This window comes from Malaclemys terrapin, chromosome 2, assembly GCF_027887155.1.
Source record: "Malaclemys terrapin pileata isolate rMalTer1 chromosome 2, rMalTer1.hap1, whole genome shotgun sequence".
In the NCBI taxonomy this organism is placed as follows: domain Eukaryota; kingdom Metazoa; phylum Chordata; order Testudines; family Emydidae; genus Malaclemys; species Malaclemys terrapin.
The window spans coordinates 185,766,723-185,790,659 of record NC_071506.1 but is presented as its reverse complement, the minus strand read 5'-3'; the positions used below and the strand labels follow the sequence as shown (position 1 = coordinate 185,790,659).

General features: G+C 40.5%; 1 protein-coding gene across 1 annotated transcript in view; it reads left to right on the top strand.

Annotated features, from left to right (window-relative positions):
• Positions 1–23,937, top strand: part of ABCA13 (ATP binding cassette subfamily A member 13) — a 281,687-nt gene that overhangs the window by 124,905 nt on the left and 132,845 nt on the right. The window contains exons 35-42 of the mRNA XM_054018854.1: positions 1,894–2,028; positions 3,632–3,755; positions 7,507–7,517; positions 9,490–9,676; positions 13,642–13,860; positions 16,573–16,769; positions 18,266–18,423; positions 18,908–19,138. Of these exons, the coding sequence (XP_053874829.1) occupies positions 1,894–2,028; positions 3,632–3,755; positions 7,507–7,517; positions 9,490–9,676; positions 13,642–13,860; positions 16,573–16,769; positions 18,266–18,423; positions 18,908–19,138 (1,262 nt within the window). The remainder of the gene's footprint in view (positions 1–1,893; positions 2,029–3,631; positions 3,756–7,506; positions 7,518–9,489; positions 9,677–13,641; positions 13,861–16,572; positions 16,770–18,265; positions 18,424–18,907; positions 19,139–23,937) is intronic.

Genomic DNA, 23,937 nt, shown 5'->3' with positions numbered 1-23,937 from the left:
GCTGAAGAGCTAGCCTGTTGTGTTTCACTGGTTTAGTGTGTTGTCTCTCAGTATCCTGCTGGTGGAGTTGTAGGTGTGGAATGCTACGAAGTATAGAGGAGATTCCATGTTGATGTTTCGGTTTAATTTACCTCTTAATAAAAAGCAGTTGCTTTTCTGATTTACCTCTGGACACTTGATAAGTTTCTCCTAACACGACACTTTCAGAAATTATTTTCCTTTATTTTTCATAAAAATTGGATTTATGAACATTTTACCCCATTTTTCCTCTATAATTCAAATATGTTCAAATTTTTGGAAAATAAGAATATATTTATATTATTAAAAACTTTTTATTGAAGTCTTTTAAAGATGAATATACTGCCAAAGATATAGTTTTCAAAATTGTATTTGTTTCTACTTGCTAACAGTAGTGCCCACGTTTCAGCTTAAAATAAATGCTTGGATTTATACAGTACCGAAGAATACAGGTGCAAAATATAATTGTCAGTAAGATTACTATGTGCCAGCTCCAAAGCTCATTGAAGTCAGTGTCAATGCTACCAGTGATTTCAGTGGGTGCAGAATCAAGCAGTATGCCTCTGATTACATAGTACCATGCACTTTACAGAATATACGTTACTCCTAATAATCTGTAATAGTTTGTGGAACAGCAGGTCATTTTAACCACCTTGGGCTCTTTTGTCTTATAAGACATTCTGGGGTCAGGTATTATTTTATTGTTTTCATATATTGAAAAAAAGATATGGTGAGATTTTCAAACATTAATGGCAATTGAATGCACAAATCCTCGAAACAGTTTTGAAAACCTTAATTCTTTTGTGTGTGTGTGTGTGTGTGTGTGTGTGTGTGTGTGTGTGTAATACCCTCATGATTGTCCTGAGGACGGATTTTTGAACCAGGTAATCTTTTCTTCATTTGGTGTTATTAACAGCAAGATGGTCTTGCTGTCAGAATGGAAGCCATCTCAAGCACCAGCTGCTGATAGAGGGTTTTCGACTTATGTGCAAGCTGATAAGTATCAGAAGAGAGAGCAAATTTTCCACCAGCTCTAGTGTGCAATAACTATCAGAAAAAAATGTTATTTTTGGTTGAAATTTTAAAATAAGAAATGGTCCCCCCCCCGCCCCAGGAAAAAATAGTTTCCAATAAAGCAGGTCAAGAACATATCTGGCTATGTGGCTATCTTTATAAGATCATGTGTAGAAAGTGCAATAATCTAGTTTTCTGAATAACTTTTCAATTCAGAAATACAGTAGCGGTATTACATTTGAATTCTAACTACTGCTAGTGTTTTGTGTTTTCCTTCCTTTCGTCATACTCCTGCTGGAATATGAGTTTAAGTAATTTTTCAAATGATCAGTGTCTGGAGCCCCAATCTTTGGCTGTCACCATCAGGCACTACTATAAAATATATACTATATAATAGATTGCATTTAGTCAGGATTTGCAGGTTTCAACTAAATAAATCTGCTGCAGATCTCTTGTAAACCATTTGTTTACATGTATCAGCAAACTGTCTTAATACCTGATTTATTGAACAGCCGAAAAAGAGCTTCTCTCCTATTTTTTCAGCATTTTGCCTAGTGATCTTATTTTTTTCTTTTTACTAAAATAAAAGGACAGCTAAAATAAAATAATAAACTTCTTAAAAACTCTGTTCCACGATGAGTTTTTTCATATTTGCTCAGCAGTAATATTACCTGCTGTTGCCCAGAGAGACTGAGCAGCCTAACATTTAGTTTCTATTCAGTTAAAATTACAGTGATTAACATTGTTCTTTTTTGTCCATCAATGCTCAAATACCTCTTGAGTGTTTGGTGTTGACATGTTTATGATCCTGCTACCTGTGGTGCTCTACAGATTTAGCACTGACCTTTTTTTTATTACTAGGCATTCAATGGAGTAACATGTACCAGCCCCTGGCACAAGGAGGATCCATGACCTTTGGATGGGCTTGCTGGATGATTTTCTTTGATTCAATTCTATATCTATTAGCTGGCTGGTATTTCAGCAATGTAATCCCTGGTAAGAACAAGTACTCGTAGATTTATTAATACCAAATGAGTTGTTCTTTTTCATTCCTTTATAGTTAAAACATATTAAATCTTTGATGCCTCTGAGTTAGGGCTTTCTGACATGCAAAATACATGACTACTGCTAGGAGTGAGACTAACTAAGAAAACCTTCATGGGTCAGTGAATGACGCTAACTGGTGGGCTGGAATAGTAATATGGTATGAAGTCTATTTGTGTATGTGTGTATATATATAAGGAGAGTAGATAATTGGATAAGGACTTCTCAGGCTGATGGTCATTATAGAGTGTCAAAGTTCAGTCCAGTAGCAGAACTCATATTGAGTTAACTGGGTGTTCTGTCCGAGTCAGGATTAGGACACTTTATTAAGGCTATTTATTAATAATGTATTTTCAGAATGCTAATGAACATCATCTCTTTCCACCAATAATTCTGGGTCACAACTGAAATTAATTACATTCCAAATTTATTCTCAGAAGGTGGGATTTATTTTTCGTACAATCTTTAGGGTTTTTTTTTATTATTTTTATTATTATTAACGCCCTTATGTTGGTTGTTGGGGCATTTGGAATGCTTTCTAAACACCTCTTTCATGACCTGAAATTTTCACTCGCTCAACTTGGCAAATTACATGTTTTTTGCTGCTTATTGTATATTTAATTCAAAATGAATAACTGAGAAGTTTGACATGGAAACAGAAAGGAATATAATAATGTAAGTGTATCTCAGGCAGAAATCTTTCACTTAAAAATTAAGGTCGTCACTTGCTATTCAGTACCACATACTGTGACTCCACGGATACAAAAACCACATTAAGTGAATGCTGAGTGAAGCACTGAAAAGGTCAGGAAATGTCAATGTTAAGGCAGTATGTGCAGCCATACTTCTGCCCCTTTGTGTTAATGTACTACAGTACAAGGCCAGATCCTTGCTCCTCTGCCAATTGGCTTGCAAAGTGATGGTGCAAAGCAGCTGGAAAGCTATCAAATCTGTCTCCTTGATGATTCACTTGTGTACGGAGAAGTATCTTTCATGCCATTCAGCTGCTGCAGCAGGTTCTACATCATTCCTCCCTGCCCTAGTGTAGGAAACAAATCTGGGAAAAAGCAGGCGTGGCTAAGTTATCACTGGACCTTGCTATCCCTTGGTGCTAGAATGGCAACTGTTGGCAGGTGGCACATGCTAGGGACTGGCCCAGATTAGGGCAGGTAAAAAGCTTGATACCTTTACCCCAGCTCACTGAGCCTTACTACGCTTAGCTCAAGATATGGGCCAAATCTTTATTTGGATTGTCTCACTAATGCCAGGATAATGCTGAGAGAGCCGTCTCCACAAGCAAATTTCAGTGTCAAAAGTTCCATTGATTTCTATGATTGCAAGATTGACCCCAAAGCTTGTAACATGCTTTTGGATATTTTGTGAAGAAAAGTGCTATATAAAAAAATCTATGCTATGCAGTATAGATAAGATTTTATATCCCTGTTCCCTTGGAAAACAACAACAGAAATATAGGATAATAGAATTAGCTTATATGTTTGAACAACAAATGAATTTTGAAAATGTTTCAAATGTTTCTCTTATATTTAACATCTAGGAAGATTGGGGTTCAGAAAGCCATGGTATTTCCCCTTTACTATCTCTTACTGGAAGAAGCTGTGTGGTACAGAGAAGAGAAGGAAACATCTAAATTCCAATATGCTTTTTGTCAATGAAGGTTTGTAATAGCAGGAGCCTTTTAGTAAACATTATTTTTTTTTTCTGCGTAATTCACTGTTAGTAATCTATCTTCCATAATTGGTTGAGTCTAAGTTTAAATTTATATCTCACTACTCATGCATCCTAACATTTTGTTGGTTTTTTTTTTTATTTAAAAAGGATTTTTTGTGTAAAAAGTTTTCATTGAACTGTCCACAAAGATGTCTGAGTGGATAAAGTTCAATTAGAACCTATCGCATAAGAATGGTCATACTGGGTCAAACTAATGGTCCATCTAGCTCAGCATCCTGTCTTCTGACAGTGATCAGTGCCAGACGCTTCAGAAGGAATGAATGGAACAGGGCAATCATCAAGGGCTTCATCCCCTGTCATTCAGTCCCAGCCTCTGGCAGTCAGAGGCTCAGGGAAACCGAGAGCATAGGGTTGCATCCCTGATCATCTTAGCTAATAGCAATTGATGATCTTATCCTCCATGAATTTATCTAATTCTTTTTTGGACCCACTTATTCTTTTGGCCCAATCACCCAGTTTTGTGAGATCCCTTTGTAACTCTTCACAGTTTGCTTTGGACTTAGCTATCTTGAGTAATTTTGTATCATCAGCAAACTTTGCCACCTCACTATTTACCCATTTTTCCAGCTCATTTATAAATATGTTGAACAGCACCAGTACAGATCCCTGGGGGACCACACTATTTCCCCATCTCCATTTTTTAAACTGACCATTTATTTCTACCCTTTATTTCCTATCTTTTAGCGAGTTATTGATCTATGAGAGGACCTTCCCTCTTATCCCATGATTGCTTACTTTATTTAAAAGCCTTTGGTGAGTGATCTTGTCAAAGTCTTTCTGAAAGTGCAAGTACACTATATCCACCACATCACTCTTGTCAACATGTTTGTTGACCCCGCTCCTGATTCATGATTTTCCTTTAGAAAAAGCTATGTTAACTCTTCCTCAACACATCCTGAAGATAGGCTTACTGGACTAATTGTAAAGATCATCTCTTGAGTCTTTTTTAAAAAAAAATGGCATCAGGTTAGCCATCCTCCAGTCATCTAGTACAGGAGCTGTTTTAAGTGATAGGTTACATACCACAGTTAGTTCTTCAATTTCATATTTGAGTTTTTTCAGGACCCTTTGGTGAATAGAATCTGGTCTTGGTGACATTGTACTGCTTAATTTATCAGTTTATTCCAAGACCACCTCTACTGACACCTCAGTTTGGGACAGTTCCTCATATTTGTCACTTAAAAATGGCTCAGGTGTGGGAATCTCTCACATGCTCTGCAGTGAAGACCAATGCAAAGAATTCATGTATCTTCTCTGCAATGGCCTTGTCTTCCTCGAGTGCTCCTTTAGCACCTCGATTGTGTAGTGGTCCCACTGATTGTTTGGCAGGTTTCTTGTTTCTGATGTACTTAAAAATTTTTGCTGTTAGTTTTTGAGTATTTTTCTAGTGGCTTTTCGAATTCTTTTTTGGCCTACTTCATTATACTTTTATGCTCCTTTCTATTTTCCTCAGTAGAATTTGACTTTCAATTTGTAAAGGATGCCCTTTTGCCTCTGCTTCTTTTACTGTGTTGTTTAGTCATGGTGGTGAGGCGGAGGCAGGACATAAGTAAATGGGGGACATGACCATCCGACCGATAGATGATTAAATAAGAGCACTCTTGTATTGTAATGTCAAAGCTATACTTTATTTAGTCTCAAGCACTTACATATGTCCCCAACAGATTAGTAAAAACCCACAACCCCCAATAATTACCAAAGTCTGGAGCAATTTTCGAGTGGTACAATGACAGCCATCCTATGGCCTGTCTTCCATCTGCCGTTGGGTACCCTCAAGGGTGTCCACAAAGTGATCCAAGTAGCCCAAACTTCTCCCCCCTTATTTATTGTTAGTATGACAATAACATGTCAATCAAAAAATTTGTTAAGCAAACAATTTCAGCGGTTAAGCAAGAGGTTTCCTCAGACCGCTAATTAGAAAAATGTGTTTTTTCAGAGTCTGCTTGCTTGAGGGCCCTGACAAACACACCCAAGAATATAAATATAGATAAGCTTCCTGTTTTCTAAAACCCATGCCTCATCAATTTAAACAGAAATCTTATCAGGAAGGACACAGGGTCAGTCTCCCTTCTTGTGGTCACTCAAATTCCCTCATCTCCTGTCTTAGTTATGCTAAGGCTGTAACATGGGCCCACTAACTTGGCTGTTTTTGTCAATAAGCATGATAATTGATTTTCCAGTCACTGGTAGTGGTCCAGGCACTTTACTGATCCACCATAATCTCCCTGTATAACTGTTCCTTTTAATGTCCATTTATATAGTTTCCTCATTTTTGTGTAGTTCCCGTTTCTGAAGTTAAATGCTATTGTGGTGGGTTTCTTTGATATTTTACCCCTCTACAAGAATGTTAAATTTAATTATATTATTGTCACTATTACTGAGCAGTTTAGCTATATTAATCTCTTGGACCAGATCCTGTGCTTCACTTAGGACTAAAATTTGCCTCTCCTCTTGTGAGTTCCAGGGCTAGCTGCTCCAAGAAGCAGTCATTAATGGTGTCTAGAAACATTATTTCTGAATCCCATCCTGATGTGACCTGTACCCAGTCAATATGAGGATAGTGGAAATCTCCCATTATTACTGAGTCTTCTATTTTGTATTTTGTCTCTAATTTTCTTGAGCATTTCACAATCACCATCGACATCTAGGTCATCTTGTTGCCGGCACAGAGTGCCCGAGGACAGCAACAGCAGGGTTCGTTGTCAACACTGAATTTCATCTGCCATTGTGCTGCCCATTCACCAAGCTTTTTAAGGTCCCTTTGACATTCCTCACATAATGTTCAATAACCTGAACAATTTTGTGCTCATTAAAATTCATGGTCAGAGTTCAGTTTTTCTACCGCTACACCTTTTTCAGATCAAATCAAATATAAGGCTCTGTTTTTATCTTCTCCTTGCTTCAGTGAAAAGTTTCTTTTATGTGAATTTTCTTTTTCATTCTGTTTGTCATCTAAACTCTGCCCTTTCTGACTCTTTTTTTAGCCTCACATTTTAATAATACACTTATCACCTCTATTTTCCAGGGCTACAGCTGCGTACAACCATTTCCACTGTTTCTTTCCAGTTCTGTGTTTGGCTACTTATGAATTCCTTACATATTTTGCTGTTTAAAATCTGATTTCTTTTATTTTCTCTAAGGCCCATTTTACTACGTTGTCATGTATTTCTTTTGATTAAAGATTCATGGATAGAGAAACACATGCTACCTACATCCATTCTTGGGCCTTGGCAGTCCTCTGTGACCATTTGAAATTACATATTATCTGGACTGGTTCAATTATTTATAGTAGAGGCCAGAAGTCCCAATCACCCAAGAGCATTTTGTATCAGTACCTCTCTGCTACTGAAGAGAAAATTTCAGAAGCTTCAGAGGTTCAGTTAAATGTCTAAATATGTAGATGTTAATTGGAATATTATCTGAACTAACTTGACTTTGAAGCCCTCTACCAAGTGATCTCTCCTCACAAACAGGCTCCAGGTCCCTCCATCAGTAGATTTCACATTTACCTTTGATGATTACTTTGGATAGAGACCTTCACTTTCTCTCTCCCAGTCCTGACCGCTCTTTGCTCTTTTTAGAGTGGAAGGAGAAAAGAGAGATTATCTCTTCCACCTGAGCAATGGCAGGGTCCAGCATCTTTGTGTTAAGCTCCAGAGTAAACCTGGGATTTATATCAAGTATCAGAAAGGGCTGTGTAGCAAGGTGGACACCTGCTCCTGCCTGGAAGGGCCTGAGGTAGCCCAGGGAGCAAGCAGCTTACTGGGCTGATTGGGGGAAGTGGCTGCAGCTGGTGGCCATGCTCCAATCAGGCCTCAGCTGGCCTGTATAAGAAGGCTAGGAGCCAGGAACTCAGTAGAGTCTCTCTTTGCCTTCAGAGAGAGAAGGGCCTGGCTGCAGGGAGTGAGACAAAGAGTACCTGAGTAGAGCAGGGCTGGGGAAAGGCTGAGGAGCTGGGGAGCGCCAGCCTGGAAAGCCCCAGGCTGCGGCCTAGTATTAGGCCAAGGGATACTGGGGGTTGCAGAGGGCAGCCCAGGGCTAGGCCAAGGCAGCAGGTCCAAACCCCCCTTGACTCTGATGAGTGGCCTATACTGCAGTCTGCCCCAGGGAGAGGGGCTAGTTGGTGACTGGCCGTGGCCTAGTGCTGAGGCAAGGTGGGGATAGTGGGTGGGGGTTCCCCAGGGAGGGGAGACCCAGATCTGTGGGGTACTGCCAGGGGGCAGCATCCCAGTAAGAGGGGCACTGGGTCCTGGGAGGGACATGGGCACCAGCAGAGGGCGCTCCAGAGGCTGGTGAGCTAATTCCCTGGATGACCAGTGGGAGGTGCCGCAGGGGTGAGTCCAGTCATCTTACAGGCTGGTAGAGTTAAAGGTTCTGGACTCTGAAATACAATCCAGGAAAGCTAAAGGGGAGGATGACCCGGGAGAAGGATCTTGGTACAAGTTGCAGGGAAGCTGGCAAAGTCTAGTTGGAGAATGGTCACAAGGTTGTTGGAAGGGATTAGATAGGGTTACCATATGTCCTCTTTTTCCCGGACGTGTCCGGCTTTTCGTCAGTCAAACCCCTGTCCGGGGGGAATGGCCAAAAAGCCGAACATATCCGGGAAAATGGCGGCTCTGCTCCTCCCCGACTCTTCGGCTCTGTTTAAGAGCCGGGCTGCCCGAGCGCTACCGGCTTCGGGCAGCCCCCGTGCCTCCGGACCCTGTGCCGCCGGAGCCCGGGAGGGGAAGTGCCCGGCTCGGGGCGCAGGGTCCGGAGGCATAGGGGCTGCCCAAAGCCCGAGCGCTACCGGCTTCACGGTTTGCTGGGCAGCCTCCAGACCCTGCGCCCCCGGCTGGGCGCTTCCCCTCCTGGGCTCCAGCTGTGCTGGGGAAGCGCTGGCTGGGGGTGCAGGGTCTGGGGACTACCCGGCAAACCCTGAAGCCAGTAGCGCTCGGGCAGCCCTTTCCCCCTGGCTGGGAGTGGAAGGGAGGAGGGGGCAGAGTTAGGGTGGGGAAGGGGCGGAGTTGGGGCGAGACTAGGGGGTGGGGAAATGGGCGGGGCCAGGGCCCGTGGAGGGTCCTTTTTTTTATTTATGAGATATGGTAACCCTAGATTAGAACCACCGTTATTCTAATATTAAAAATGACTGAGCAACGGGCAGAGGTTCTGGTTGTTTCATATTTTAACAGAACTGGTTCTCCAAACACTAGCCTCTGTTATTCCTTTGTGTTGTGTGCATTTCTTTTTCTCCATTCCATTTAGTCAATCCATACTGTCCCTATTTTCTCTGGTCCACAACCTCCATTTTTGCTCGTTCATTTGTAAAAATCTCATTATTCAAGAAATACATTTTAATAGATGACAATAACATTTTAATAATTACTATATATGTGCATATTTGTATTAACATGTGCACACACATTTATCAGTTTTATTTTTGGTGTTTTAAGCTGCAATTAAACTTTTTCATTGATTAGATACTTAGCATAACTGTGGTCCCTATCCGTGATAGTTATAAATTGGCACAACAGCATTGATTTGAATGGAGCTATACCAATTTATATCACCTGAACCTCTAGCTTAAATGTACAACAGTGATGACCATTTCAGGAAAGGTAAAGCCAATGCATTTTCACTATATAACTGCCAGTGCTTTTAAAGCCTTATTCTTCATTTACACAGGTTCTCTGCCTGCAAATGAGAGAAGCGTGAGTGAAGGAGGAAGCCCAATAGGAGTTATACTGATGTCACTCACCAAAGAATACACAGACAACAAAAAGACTGCAGTTAAAGATCTCAACCTCACTTTCTACAAGGGTCAAATCACAGCTCTCTTGGGTACCAATGGAGCTGGCAAGACTACAATAATGTATGTCCATTGCTGAATGATGGCCTACTACACATTTTACCTTATCTGGTGCTTTGAAATGTTTTGTACAGCAGCAAATGAGCTATTCCATCTCCTTGCTTGGTTATTGTTTTTGCCATGCAAAAGATGCCACTAAAGTTGCTTAAATGAACTTACTGTGCCAGGTGCCTCTGGCAAAACAAATGCATTGCAGTGGAAAATTGGGTCCCATTTATCATAACATCAATGGTAAAGCCATTATTTTAAGCAGCTTTAGTAGTGGCTGGGAGATGAGGGGTTATTGTGGGCATGGGTGCAGAGAGACCTGAAGGAAACCCTCCTTTCTTTTCCTCACACTCTACAACATTCCACCTGTGCTTCCATCAGATGGAGATCTCAGAGGTTTACTGAGCTTGCAAACTTTCTTCCTGGATGTTGAAGAGGATGTTCTGACAGCTGAAAAGAAGCCGAAATAACAAAGAAAAACATTTAAAAAAATCTGGCTTAATTAAAAAGTTAATCTATTTCTTCCTTTTATATTAATGAAATATCAAGAATTCGGACCATTTTTTCTTAACCCCTGCAGGTACATAAATTACTAATGAGAATGAACTGGATTCTAGATTTAGTCAACTTGATTAACATGGGTTAAGGATTGCAGAAATGAGCCTACATAAATTAGGAATTAGAGTTTTTACCCTGCATTTACAGCTAAACTGGGATAAATATATTTTTTAACCAGGAAATACTAGTCAGTTGATCTCTCTCTTTTTCTGTGTCTTGGCTAGACAAATGAGCCTTGTTCAGGAAATAGCAAGAGAGATAATGAATTATTGATATCGGGTTTAATTAAAAAAAGATTTTACCATTAGAAATTTTTCCGAATTATAAAGGGCCAAATACTCCACTTGTGCAAGAAGTTGTTGTTGCTGTTCCAGTACACCTAATAGAAGTACACCAATTTACATCAGTTGAGGATCTACCTAAAGCACTTTTGGAGTACTAAGGGATGCTTCAAGTTGTTGTTTTTTTATTTTAAAAAACTACTAAAACTTACAATTTAGAGAAACAAGAAATAGCAGGGCAAACCTTTAATATTTCTCTCTCATAATGCCAATTCAGTGACATGACTCCCACTATTTTAGTCACATGAGGTTCTTTGCCAGGATTTAGGGGAAACTGCTATTAAAACAAGTGAAATAATCCCAGTTAGTAACTATGACTGCCTTACTAAGGAAAGGAAATGAGGAAAAAAGAAAAGATAAACAATTGTTACTTCAGTTACAAACTCTTCTATATATGTCTCTGTGGAGAATGTTGGACAGGTTACACGTTTGAAAGTTGTCCACCCTGGCAGAGGTCCTTTTATTCCCAAAATTAGTAGAGTTCTGTTTCAGAGTATCCTTATTAACTAAAACAACTTATAGATGGGCAAAAAATAATAATTTTGAAATAATTTTGTTCCAGGGCAGGTAAGTCCTGTTGTGTTTATCATGGATAACATTGTTTATAAATGGGCAAAGGTTTTAAAATCTTAACTGAGTCAGTAACTGACAAATACTCCATAAATCCAAAGAAAGTATTTGTCAGTTACTGAAAAGAAGCCAGTCTCAAGACCACTCCTTGAACGGCAAGTTAGTTAATATCCAGAATCTTAAATTCAAATTAAATCCCACTGTTTTTCTATTTACCAAAGGTTAGTCAATGGCTTCTCTCTAGAAATAAATGGTCTAAACCATTTGGGGTTTATTGGGAGAAACTGTGAATATCCTAAATTACAATAGTGTTTCAATATCCCATGAAAATCATTACAAGAAAATTTTAAATCTAATTCCTTGGCAGCTCTTTACAAATTCATCTCACCAATCCATATTGAAGTCTTGATGGTGATGCCATTTGAGCTAGAAGATTACTTCTTCTTGATGCTGTTCAGTGTCTTTCTTCTTCTTAGCAGTTGGTCACAGCTCAGTTGCAGAGATGAACAGGATGAGCTGTGATGAGCTCTGAAAAGTTGAGGATGAGAGCAGAGTGTTGCTCGTCATTTACTTTATGCCCATCTCTTTTGTCTAATTTCATGGAAAGAGGAGAAAACATTTCTTTCAGACTTGGTAGGATTCAGATTAGCTGTTATCATCCTTTCATTGGCTCAGTTTCTTTGTGGGTTGGTCTTAGTAAAAACCCTCCCCTCGTAAATATAAACTTCTAATTGTTTTTGCTCTTTTGTGGCAGGAAACTGTCAGAACATCCTTAATGTTAGAGTTTTAACTTTTTACTCAGCACATTTTCTGAGCTATTCATTAGATTTCATCAGGAGTTGAAATTCTGTTTCAAATAGGTTCAAGCCCACCCATATGTTAGATATGAAAGTTTTTCAATTTTGAATTATTCTTAAACTTAATTCTTAAAGAGAGGTTCCACCAGACTCCTTGTTGTTTTTAAACTTGAGTATTCATTAAATAAATAAATTGTCCTTTCTCCTAATCAGTCTTTGGAGAGGTGCTGCTTGTTTTTATGAGTTTGTTCAGGAAGTTGCTTAAGCATTGCCAGATAACTAATTAACCCCCCAATTAAGAAAAAAAGTATTGTATACTCAAATGACTTCTTACATTAATAGCCAGTCACAGCAAGGTCAGCGGATACCATATTAGTACACGAAGCATCTTACCATTTAGCAAAGATATTAGTAAATTATTGCAAAAAAAACTTTGCATTTAGATAAAATATTTGCAGCTCTACACCTTAAAAGCTTTTAAGGAATAAACAAAGTTTTGAACCATTAAAAGGAAAAACAAGGTAGATAAAAGTAACCAACAACTTCTGTAAAACATTTTCCAGCTATCCGGGATTTTCTTAGTCTGAAGAATGAACACTTCTGAGTGCTTATAGAAGAAATTATTTTCAATAAGAAAATTCTTTAGCACCTTATGAGTAGGTTTTAAATGAGAGGTTTTGTGTTGAAAGAGCATGTGTGGAGGGTGGGATAAAAGGAAAGCCCACTTTACATCTTAGTTTTACACTTAACACCACATCCATACATTTCCCTTTGTTCTAAACAAAACATCCTTATCTTCTTTTAAAGTGAGGACTCTTTCTAAGCATAAATATCATCATACAAAGTTTGGGTTTTTTTAGATAAGATCTTATCTGTATCACCTGGTATCTTACGCAAAAGATGTCCTGTTTTTGATAAGACCCTTTTATTATGGTCTTTGGACCAAAATGCTCCTTGGATTTGTGATCTGCTTTTGTGATATATTTACATCTTGCAAGTAAAAACTTGTATTAAATATTTTATACAAAGCACTCATCACAATAACCAATGCTTATGTACATTTTAAAAACATATTGTAAAAGAAGGTAGTAGAGAAAGTTAAAGCAATAGTAGGTAAAAGTTAAATTTTAGACCCTTTATAAACATACAGGAGTATTATGGCAAAGGTATATCCTTTGGCACTTGATACTTGTCAATGGTTGACAGAAAGAAGATTGCCTAAAGAATTCCATTTAATAAAATTTAACATTCCATTTAATAAAATGAGCAACCAAAAACAAAAGTATGTGTTCAAACCTCTAAGTTCAGTGAGTATACAAATAAATGTAGGTCTCTCTTAAAATCAGTGAAGGTAACATTGTAAGAGTAAATTATAATTTTATTAATAACCATTTTTGCATTAATCTCAAGATTTCCTCCATACACACTCCAGCATCATTTAAATAATGCAGCTGCTAGACAAGAAATTATTGTGAGAAGTCAAGTCAATTGATCAAATTCAGGATACAACATAGAGTATGTCCTGAATATAGTGATTTTATTGAATTTGTATTATTTCTTATGAGCGGGAGCAAAGTGGGTGTGGTAATATTTTTTTTTTATTGGACCAGCTTCTGTTGGTGAAAGAGAGAAGCTTTTGCGCTCAACAGAATTCTTCTTCTGCATCTTCCATGTGATCAAACAGCTACAACAACACTGTTATTTCTTGTATCAGATCAATGTTGACAGGCCTGTACCCTCCCAGCTCTGGGACCATCATCATCAATGGAAGGGATATACATACTGATCTGGCTGCTATCAGAATGGAGATGGGTGTTTGCCCACAGTATGATGTGCTGTTTGACACCTTAACTGTGCGGGAGCATCTGCAGTTCTATGGTTCAGTGAAAGCACCTCTGTGGACAAAGAAACAGTTACATCACCAAGTCAGTAGGTTAGTGGTTCTTATTTTCCTTGCTGGAAATCTGTATGTAGGCTGTCCTTCAAAACCATTCCAAGAACATTGTGGTGAACAGACAAACAGCCTCATGCTAGGAGAGTCAGCCCTAACTATTGGAATCCTGAGAGCGCTAATGATGGGTTTTGTATTCTAAAATTCTGGCTTGTAAATGTATTTCCTGATCTTAATTTTCAGTAATAAAATTATGGAAATAAAAATTAGAGTAAGAATATTACAGACAAGGTTTAAAAAAATTCTCTAGTGGTTTCAGCTAAAGCATAGAGGAAGTGGAAACACTCTCTCTTATAGTACTTGGACTACTGAATTCTGAATACCCTAGAACCATGTAATAACAATGCTATGCAAGATCCTCAAAGACACAGGGGATAGATTCTTGCCACTAACTAGATATTTTTATGAGAAGCAGAACATTTGTATGGAATTAGGCCCCCATTGCTAAGGCTATTACAGAAATGAGAAATTAAAAAAAGATAAGGGAACAGTAAGATTACTTTTTCTAAACAAAGCAACACAAGATTTTAATGTAGCTTGTCAGAAGATTGGAAAGCATGCTGTGTATACCTTGTTATAAATGTATTTATATAAATTTATATAAATGTATTTATTCATATAAAGTCAGCTCTTTGCTTTAGAAATTTGCTTTCTTTAAAGTAGAAAATTACTGTGAAGGACTGGATAACTCAGCAGACAAGCACTGGGATAGCTTGTCTTGTGCTTGCCCGTTCAAATGAACCCAGGTTGATAGTGATAGAACACAATTAGCAGCCAATGGCGTGACGTGAAATTAGTTGGTGGTCTTGCAGTCTAGTTCTTATTGGACAGGTGTCCACATAATACATGAAGGCAGCAACAAACAATGGCTAAGGACTGAATAGCCTATGGCAAATAAACTACCTCCTTTTCCCAAGAGGTGACCTTTCACGAAGTGTGTGGAAATTTGCTCTACTGCGGTTCATATTGTTCTGTTGGCTTTTGCCTCTGGCACCTATTTACAAGCTGAATTCATCAGGGCTTCATACCATTGCTTCTGTGTGGTGTCCCATTCACACCACGGGACGCCGCACAGACATAAGTGTTTGCATGGGGGATCTGTTTGCAAGGCTGTGGCCTAAAAGATCTTGTTTTGTAAGGAGAAGCAGAATGTGCTAATTATCCTTGAGTTCTCATGACTGTTTCTTTCAGATCAATGTGAGGGTTTTTATTTGCCTGGGTGGTTATACTAGGGTAGCAGGTGTCCGGTTTTCAACCGGAATACCTGGTTGAAAAGGGGTGCTGGTGGCTCTGCTCAGCACTGCTGACCGGGCCGTTAAAAGTCCAGTTGGCAGTGCAGTGTGGCTGGCAGGCTCCCTGCCTGGCTCTGCGTGGCTACCGGGAAGCGGTTGGCATGTTCCTCTGGCCATGGGGGCTCCGCGCGCTGGCTCCGCAGCTCCCATTGGCCAGGAACCACAGCTAATGGGAGCTGTGGGAGCGGTGCCTGTGGGCAGAAACAGTGCACAGAGCTGGAGGGACATGTTGCTGCTTCCTGGGAACCGCCTTAGGTAAGCGCTGCCTGGAGCCCACATTCCTCATCCCCTCCTACAGCCCAACCCCCTTCCTGAGCCCCCTCCTGCATCCTGAACATCTCATTTCTGGCCCAAGCCCAGAGCCTCTACCCCCTCCCACACTCCAACCCCTGCCTCAGCTTCAAGCCCCCACCCCGGAGCCTGGCACCCCCTCCTGCACTCCTAAGCCATCATCCCCAGCCCCACCCCGGAGCCCTCACTCCCTCCCATACCCCAACCCCCTGCCACAGCCTGGTGAAAAGGAGCAAGTGAGTGGGTGAGTGATTGAGTGGAGGGCTGGGTCTCAGAGAAGGGGGCAGGGAGTAGGGCTTTGGGGAAGGGGAAGGACAAGTGTGTTCAGTTTTCTGTGTTTAGGAAGTTGGCAACTCTAGATTATACAAATATTAAATAATATTTCAGAGTCCTAGAACTATCCTCAGCTCTCCTTGAAATGTTCCCCACTCCCTCCAGATTCTTATAGAAGACATTCTAAAGCTTATTGAAATCAATGGAAAGACTCTCAGTGACTTCACTGGAACATGGTTAAGGCCTATAATTTTGAATTATTTTTTGCTTTATCCTGTACAGAGGCCATTAAAAGTATATTTCAGGAGGCTCATAGAGAGGTTGCTGTTAAAAATAAGAGGCTTTTTGATTATTACTATTACTTCTTTTCAGTGGATACCAGAAGAAACTGAATAGTTATATATGCTTCTCTGTACTTAAACTGCCCATGGATATTTTGCATACAAGTGACTTTTCGTCACTTTACTGTGGGTTGGGATCATAGGCGCGGGAAGTAAGGGTGTGGGAGGGTGCTACAGCACCCCCAAGTTTTATGCGGGGCTGCTGGCCCCATATCTGGGGGTCTGCTCCTGGCCCTGCACATAGGGTCCTGGCTGCTGGCCCCTGCCTGGGGCTCCACTCCTGGCTCCATGCCCGCACCCAGCTGTGGCCACAGCCTCATCCCCCTAACCCCTGTCCAGACTCAGCTCTTGGGGCGGAGGGAGGGGTAAGAGGGCTGGCTTTCAGCACCCCCACTACTAAAAATGTTCTAGTGCCACTGGTTGGGATGGTGTGGTAGCTGATCTAAAAAGGCTTGTGATTTTCAAAGGTCACAGTTCTATTTGTGTTCTTATTCTAGAGCCCTGGAAGATGTGGATTTATCTCACCACCAGTTCAAACATGTTGGAGCCCTGTCTGGGGGAATGAAAAGGAGGCTCTCAATTGCTATCTCCTTTATTGGAAATCCGAAGACAGTTGTTCTAGATGAGCCCACCAGTGGTGTGGATCCATGTTCACGTCGGAAAATCTGGGACATTCTGTTGAAGTACAGAGCTGGTACAAAACTCACGTCATGTTCTGACTAACATCCTTCCCAGGCAAAGGGTGGTTGAAAATAGTATTTTTCTTTCCAGTTGCTGAATAGAAATCCTAACAGAGATAACTATTCCATTCAGCTGTTGAAATTTTAAAGCAGCCAACTAAAATTCAAAGCTTACTTCTCTTTGTCTTCAGGAAAGATGGTTGGTCTAGTGCAGTGGTTTTCAAACTTTTTTTCTGGTGACCCAGTTGAAGAAAATAGTTGATGCCTGCGGCCCAGTGGAGCTGGGAATGAGGGGTTTGGGATGTGGGAGGGGCTCAGGGTTGGGGTGCAGGGGTGAGGGCTGTGGGGTGGGGCCAGGAATGACGGTTTCAGGGTGTGGGAGGAAGCTCTGGGCTGGGGCAGGGGGTTGGGGTGTGGGAGGTGGTCAGGGCTCTGGGCTGGGGGATGCAAGCTCTGGGGTGGGGCTGAGAATGATGGGTTTGGGGTGCAGGAAAGGGCTTTGGGTTTGGGGGGGCTCAGGGATGGGGCAGGGGATTGGGGTGCAGGGTTGGGGTGTGGACTTACCTCCAGAAGTGGCCAGCAGCAGGTCCAGCTCCTAGGCGGAGGTGTGCAAGCAGCTCCGTGTGGTTCTCACAGGCACAGCCCCTGATGCTCAGGGCGGGGGTAGGGTGCGGAGCTCCGTGCCCCCCCAACTTAGGAGCCAGACCTGCTGGCCACTTCTGGGGTGCAGCACGGTGTTGGAACAGGTAGGGACTAGCCTGCCTTAGCTCTGTAGCACCACTGATGGGACTTTCAACGGCCCGGTTGGCGATGCTGACCAGAGCTGCTGCAACTCAATCCCTTCCGTTCCATGACACAGTTCTGGGTCACGATTTGAAAAATCTAGTGGGTTTAATGCAAGATTCAGGTTAGCTATGAGTCCATGCTGATCCTGCCCTGGATGAAAAGGGTTATCTCCTACTTCTATTACTCTTTGACTTTGCTTTTTCATTTTTTGTTCTTTCTGTTCTTTCCCATATGACTGCATATATTTTTCTTCTAAAGAGAATACTCATCAGTCATACCATTCCATTAATTTTCAAGTGTCATGAGCTAAAACTGACCATAGGAGGCAAGCTTCTGAGATAGCAGGCACCTCCCCTCCCTATTAGCTGGAATAAACCACAGTGAATGATCCATTGACACCGGCACCACAGTTATGTGATTTTAAGAATCTCCTAATCTCCTAAAACACCTTCTCAGCCTTGAAATTGGAACTGCTTGTTGTTGTCTCTCTTAGATTCCAGTACAAACTTTGCACTGATTTATAACCTGTACCGTCTCAGGGAGTGTGAATGGGACACGTGTTAGCAGGCATTTTGTGTCTGTGTTCTGCATACTGAAGTATACTCTTGTAAATTTATAGAATTACTATCACCTCAAGAATCCTCCTGGGGAAAAAAAGTGTCTCTCATGAGAAAATATTTTAAAATAAAGTGTTAATCTGTGTGTACTGCTCTTCCTGGGGTAGGTTGCACCTTGATCTTCACCACTCACCATCTCGATGAGGCAGAGGTGCTCAGTGATCACATTGCCATCCTGCAGCATGGGCAGCTGAGATGCTGTGGTCCTCCCTCTTATCTGAAGGAAACATATGGCCAGGGATACAGTCTAACACTCATAAAAAAGGTATGGTGACAGAATTGTGCACAATATGTACTTCATGCTAAGAAATGGTCATATCAATTATTCTGAGGGAACCTTGCAACGCTGCTAGTAACTTATATGTATTATAAAACTACCGTATTAAATGTGGTAGTTCTTTTATCTTACATAACCAGCAATGCAGAAAAGACTTGGTCTATTTAATACGGGTGCATAACAAATGTTTTTCGCAACCTTCATACTTGAATTAATTGGCACATAAAATAATCTAGCAACGTAGTGAAAATTAGTAATTTGATGATTTGCTGAATAGAGACCCAATCCTGCAATCCCTTACTCATGGTGAGTAGCCCCTTGCTCACAAGATTAGACCCAGAAACTTCACTGGGACTACCTAGCAGAGGAAGGGTTTCCAGCACTGGCCCCATATTTGTTTTCAGTGTCACCTGTTTTACAACTTTCTGATGGCATATAAGCTCCATTTATTATTGTTTTCCTTTCTGTGCAGCCCTCTGCGTTTGAAATCCAGGATCCTGAGTACATCAGTCGAGTCACATCTCTGATACAGTTCTATGTACCAGAAGCATTCCTAAAAGAGAACAGTGGGAGTGAGCTGACTATTGCGATTCCAGCGAAGGCAGATAAGTCCTCCTTTAAAGGCCTCTTTCAGGCTATGGATGAAAACCTTGAACGTCTACATGTGACTGGCTATGGCATTTCAGATACCACCTTGGAAGAGGTACTGTGTTTCTCTCTCCATAGTAGCTGTCAGTGGTTAGAGATGCTCTACTGGCTTCTATCTAACCTTCTTGACCATCTTTTTACTACCTAATATTTCAGGACAGGTTCCTGAGGGGAGCATGAAAGAGCATCTCATGTAGAATATAGATTTTTAAATTTTGCTATATTATTTAAGGGCAACAACCACTCTCCTCCCATAATTCATTCCAACAGCCTGATGTATCCTAAAGGGTGATATCACCTTTTGGAAGGTTCTTCTCTGTCTCAGCTGATCTCAGGAAAATGTTACATGGCCTGGGTTTTAACACCAAATCACTGTCAGTCCAAATCTCTCATTAACTCTTAGCATCAGAAAAAAATTGAGCTTTGAATTAACTAGGGATGAACTTCAGAAGGTTTGGCTGTACAGTTCATATAACTCTCAAAAAATTCTGTCTCTTCTCTGAATTCTATCTGGACTAACCAAACCTCAGGAGTTGGCAGAACTGGCCTGGAAATCTTACAAGAATAGTTGTTCTTGCAAATTTACTTCTGCTTCTGATCTGGCCAATGTACCTGATGGGGGTTCATCACAACTGGTTTTGGCTCTGGCATTATTTAACTGGTTATACCAGAGAATGAATTATTTCCACTACAACTATCTGTTCTTTTAAAATTCCTTGACCCATCATTACTCTAGTATCATTGTGTAGATCCTTAAAAAAACAAAACACCTCCACCCCCTGTTTTTCACTGCTTGAAATGATGATAAAAGAACAAAACTAATATTTTTCAGTAGATGGGGGACAATATTTTCATTTGATGGTACAATCCACTCAGCAGCATTTCATAGAAATATGATTTTTCCAGCGATCTCCTTTAGTTCTGTAAACAGCCCAAAGTGGGCCATGTACAAAAAAAAAAACAAAAAAACACTTAGGGTATGACCAAGCACAAAACAAATGACAAGTATACAAATGCACATTTTTGTAAGTTAGTGTCTCTTTAGATAGTTTACCACACAGTGTATAGTAAGCTTTCAATCATTTTATGTACCCCGCGCCCTAAGAGGTGGGAAGGTATGTTGCATTATTAGCAGCAGTCTGAAGAGAATGTCATCTAGAGAAGACACTTATCTCTTTTCTGGGCTTATGAAACCAAGACTCAGGAAAGCCTGTCATCGGGGACATTAATTATGTGTTGTTGCTTTGCAGCATGAATGATGCATGTGGAAAATAATGGGGTCAGATATAAAAACCATTAGCAGTTATCTGGTTTGCAACATTGAGACTTTTTTTTTTTTGCCAATTTAGAATTGACATTTTATTTTCAAATAAAAAATACAAAAATCCACATGCATACAAACAAATGGTGGGAAATGCATAGCCCCTACTTACTAAATACATTTAGTTCTGTGAAAAGGTCCATTGTAGCAGTGGTTCTCAACCAGGGGTACATGTACCCCTGAGGGTACGCAGAGGTCTTCCAGGGGATACATCAACTCATCTAGATATTTGCCTAGTTTTACAACAGACTACAGAAAAAGCACTAGCGAAGTCAGTACAAATGAAATTTTCATACAATGACTTTTGTATACTGCTGTGTATACTATACACTGAAATGTAAGTACAGTATTTATATTTCAATTAATTTATTTGATAACTGTATGGTAAAATGAGAAAGTAAGCAATTTGTCAGTAACAGTGTGATGTGACACTTCTGCATTTTTATGTCTGATTTTGTAAACAATTACTGTAGTTTTTAAGTGAGGGGTATGCAAGACAAATCAGACTCCTGACAGGCGTATAATAGTCTGGAAAGTCTGAGAGCCACTGCATTGGAGCATACATTAGAACAGTGGTTCTCAAACTTCATTGCACCATGGCCCCCTTCTGATGACAAATTACTTCGTGACCCCGGGAGGGGGGACCAAAGACTGAGACCGCCCAAGCCCCACTGCCCTGGGCAGGAGGGCCAAAGATCAAGTCCAAGAGCTTCTGCTTTGGGTGGGCGGCATGATCTTAGCCTGGACGATGGGACTTGGGCTTCAGACTTGCTGGGGCCCAGGGCCAACACCAGCCTGGGCGACCCCGTTAAAATGGGGTCCCGACGCATAGTTTGAGAACCACAGCCATATACCTAGGTGAAATGCTGAAAAAGTCATTAAGACCCCTAGGGTGCATAAGGCGTCTACCCACACACAGGATATGTCTACACTGACCAGGTCAATGGATTGGGAGCTCAGGCTGTGGGGCTAAAAATAGCAGTGTAGACGTTGCGGAGCAAGCTAGGCCCCGAGCTCTGAAACCTGGTGAGGAGTTAGGCTTTCAGAGCCCGGGCTCCAGCCCAAGCAGGAACATTTACACTTCTATAGTCCTATAGCTTGACCCCCATGAGCCTGAGTCAACTGACCTGGGCTCTGAAACTCAGTGCCAGGGGTTTTTCTTTGCAGTTTAGACATCCCTACAGATCCATTTATTGGATTGAGGTCCAATTGAATAATATATATCAGCAAGTGTAATGGTTTCCTTTTAAATTAAATTATAAAACAGGATCACAATTAAATGAAACTACACCTTTATCACAAAGCCCTGTGGAACTGAATAAATACATAAGCTCTTTGAAATACTGACCTTCTTTTTGTTATATCTGAGTACAATTGTTAGCACAATGTGTTACTGCAATAAGAGTAATAAAATAATAATAAAGATAATTTACAGGTTTTTATAACCGTTCTTTAGAATGTAATGGTGAATTATATCCTTGCTGTAGAATTCTATGGGGTGTGTCAAAAAAGCCTATGAAAGGTTGTCATTCTCTTTGAAATTATACAGGATGGTTTACACTTTGTATGGAAAGGATATAATCTATTATATTTTATGGGTGGTTAGATTATTCTCTATATGATTGGTTTCATTCCTCTTGAATTCTATAGGACTTTTACATAAAGGGAAATGATAGCCCTACAGAACCAATCATAGCAAACATATAACATTCATCAGCATATTTCTCTGGATCATTCAGTTTAAAGGTACCTGCCCTTGGTTGTTTTCTGCAGAAAAGCAAACAAGCTTTCCTAAATGGCAATAGATATTGATGTATCATGCAGTACCTTGAAGACTAACATGTTAATTTGTGGTGATTCCTGTCATCTCTGCACAGTCACCATTAGCTATTGTTACCTTCATTCTCCATTTTCTTATCAAAAGCCTTTTTCCGCTGGCAAGTAAATGGATAGAACATAATAGTTCTATTGAGTCTATTCAAATAATTCAATCTGGAAACAAAGAACTCTGACTTTAAAGGGAAAATGTATCAAGTGATTGTTTGTGCAGAGGGCGCCCCCCCTCCCCCCCCCCACACACTCCTTGCTGTTTTTCAGCCCATTTGTGTGGAACAGTTGTACACTTTCAAAAACTCAACTCTTTAAGGGAGACCATATTGCCTCTCATGTCTAGGAAGCATCTTGCGAGTGGAAAACATGTCACTGTCATGTCAAACCCATTCTTATCATCTTAGCTACATTTGATTTTAACTGTTTTCTCCTTGTCTGAATTAGGAATAATATAATATAAATATAAGCAATAAGCCAAGAGTTGGAATTGGGGAAGAATTGGGACCATGATTTATTAAAATCACTACATAACACTTAGAGCCGGCTAGAGGATAACAAATCCATTTCATGACAACTTTTGAGGTTTTGAAATTTGTGTTCATTCTGCATTGGAATGTTCTTGCAAAATGGAATTGTGATGAAACATTCATTTCCAGATTGAAAAGGTTTTCTGTTCAGATCTTTCTCTCTTGAAATGACCAGAAAGTCCATACTGGATCGAGAACATCTTCCTGGAACATTTTGTTTAAAATAGATACAGCTCCATCAAATGTTTCACCTTCAACAAAACAGCAAGTTTCAATGAAAAAAAAAAATTTAATCAAAAATGTTCCAGTCAGCTCTACGAACACTAATGTAGCGTGAGTCTGTTTTGTATGCTATTTGGGCTGTCTGCCTTCCATCATGACCTGTCATTGAACTACAGCATATTTTTTAGACATGGATCAAACAGGAATTATTTTAGGGAAGTACTGTTCTCTTTGTTATGCGGGCAGTCAGCCTACATGATCACAAGCAGGTCCCTTGTGGCCTGAATCTACCAGTGACTTTGTTGTGTACCTGCCTTTGGCTCTTTGAAAGTGCAGGCAATTTCTTTTGGAAGTTGTGATCTGTGCAGTGTCTCTCTTCTTCTGAGGCTGTGTCTATACCACACCACTGTCTGGATTACAGGGGTGTGACTAGCAATTCGCACTCAAGTGCTGTGCTGTAACTCCCCTTTGTGGATGTTGCAGGCATGAACTAAAAGGTTCCTATTTTGCATTAATATAGTCCAGCTATTCACACACTTGTAGCTCAAACTGTGGGCCATATAGACGAGTCCTGAATGTTACAGCTAAATAAGTGTGTTCCTGTTGTTTGCTAAACCTAGCTCTCTTGTGCATTAGTTTCCCTGTTGACACAAGAAATACAGTTAATGGCTATGAGCATACTCCTGAACCATTTAAATCTATGGGATGTTCGCCATTGATTCCAGCTGCAGCCATAGGAGCATTCAGTGTCTGAAGAAAGGATAAAAATAACACAAAAATGGAAAAAGAGAGGATAATTGCATCTATAGTTCTGACAAAGTGTTATATGTTTAAGATGAAATAGTAGTAGGAGTAAAGATTTTGATGATATTAAAGTTCTTAAAAAATCAGAACTGTCACATGGATATGTGACCTGATACTTCCCAGGTATCATTAAAAAATACAGACATACAG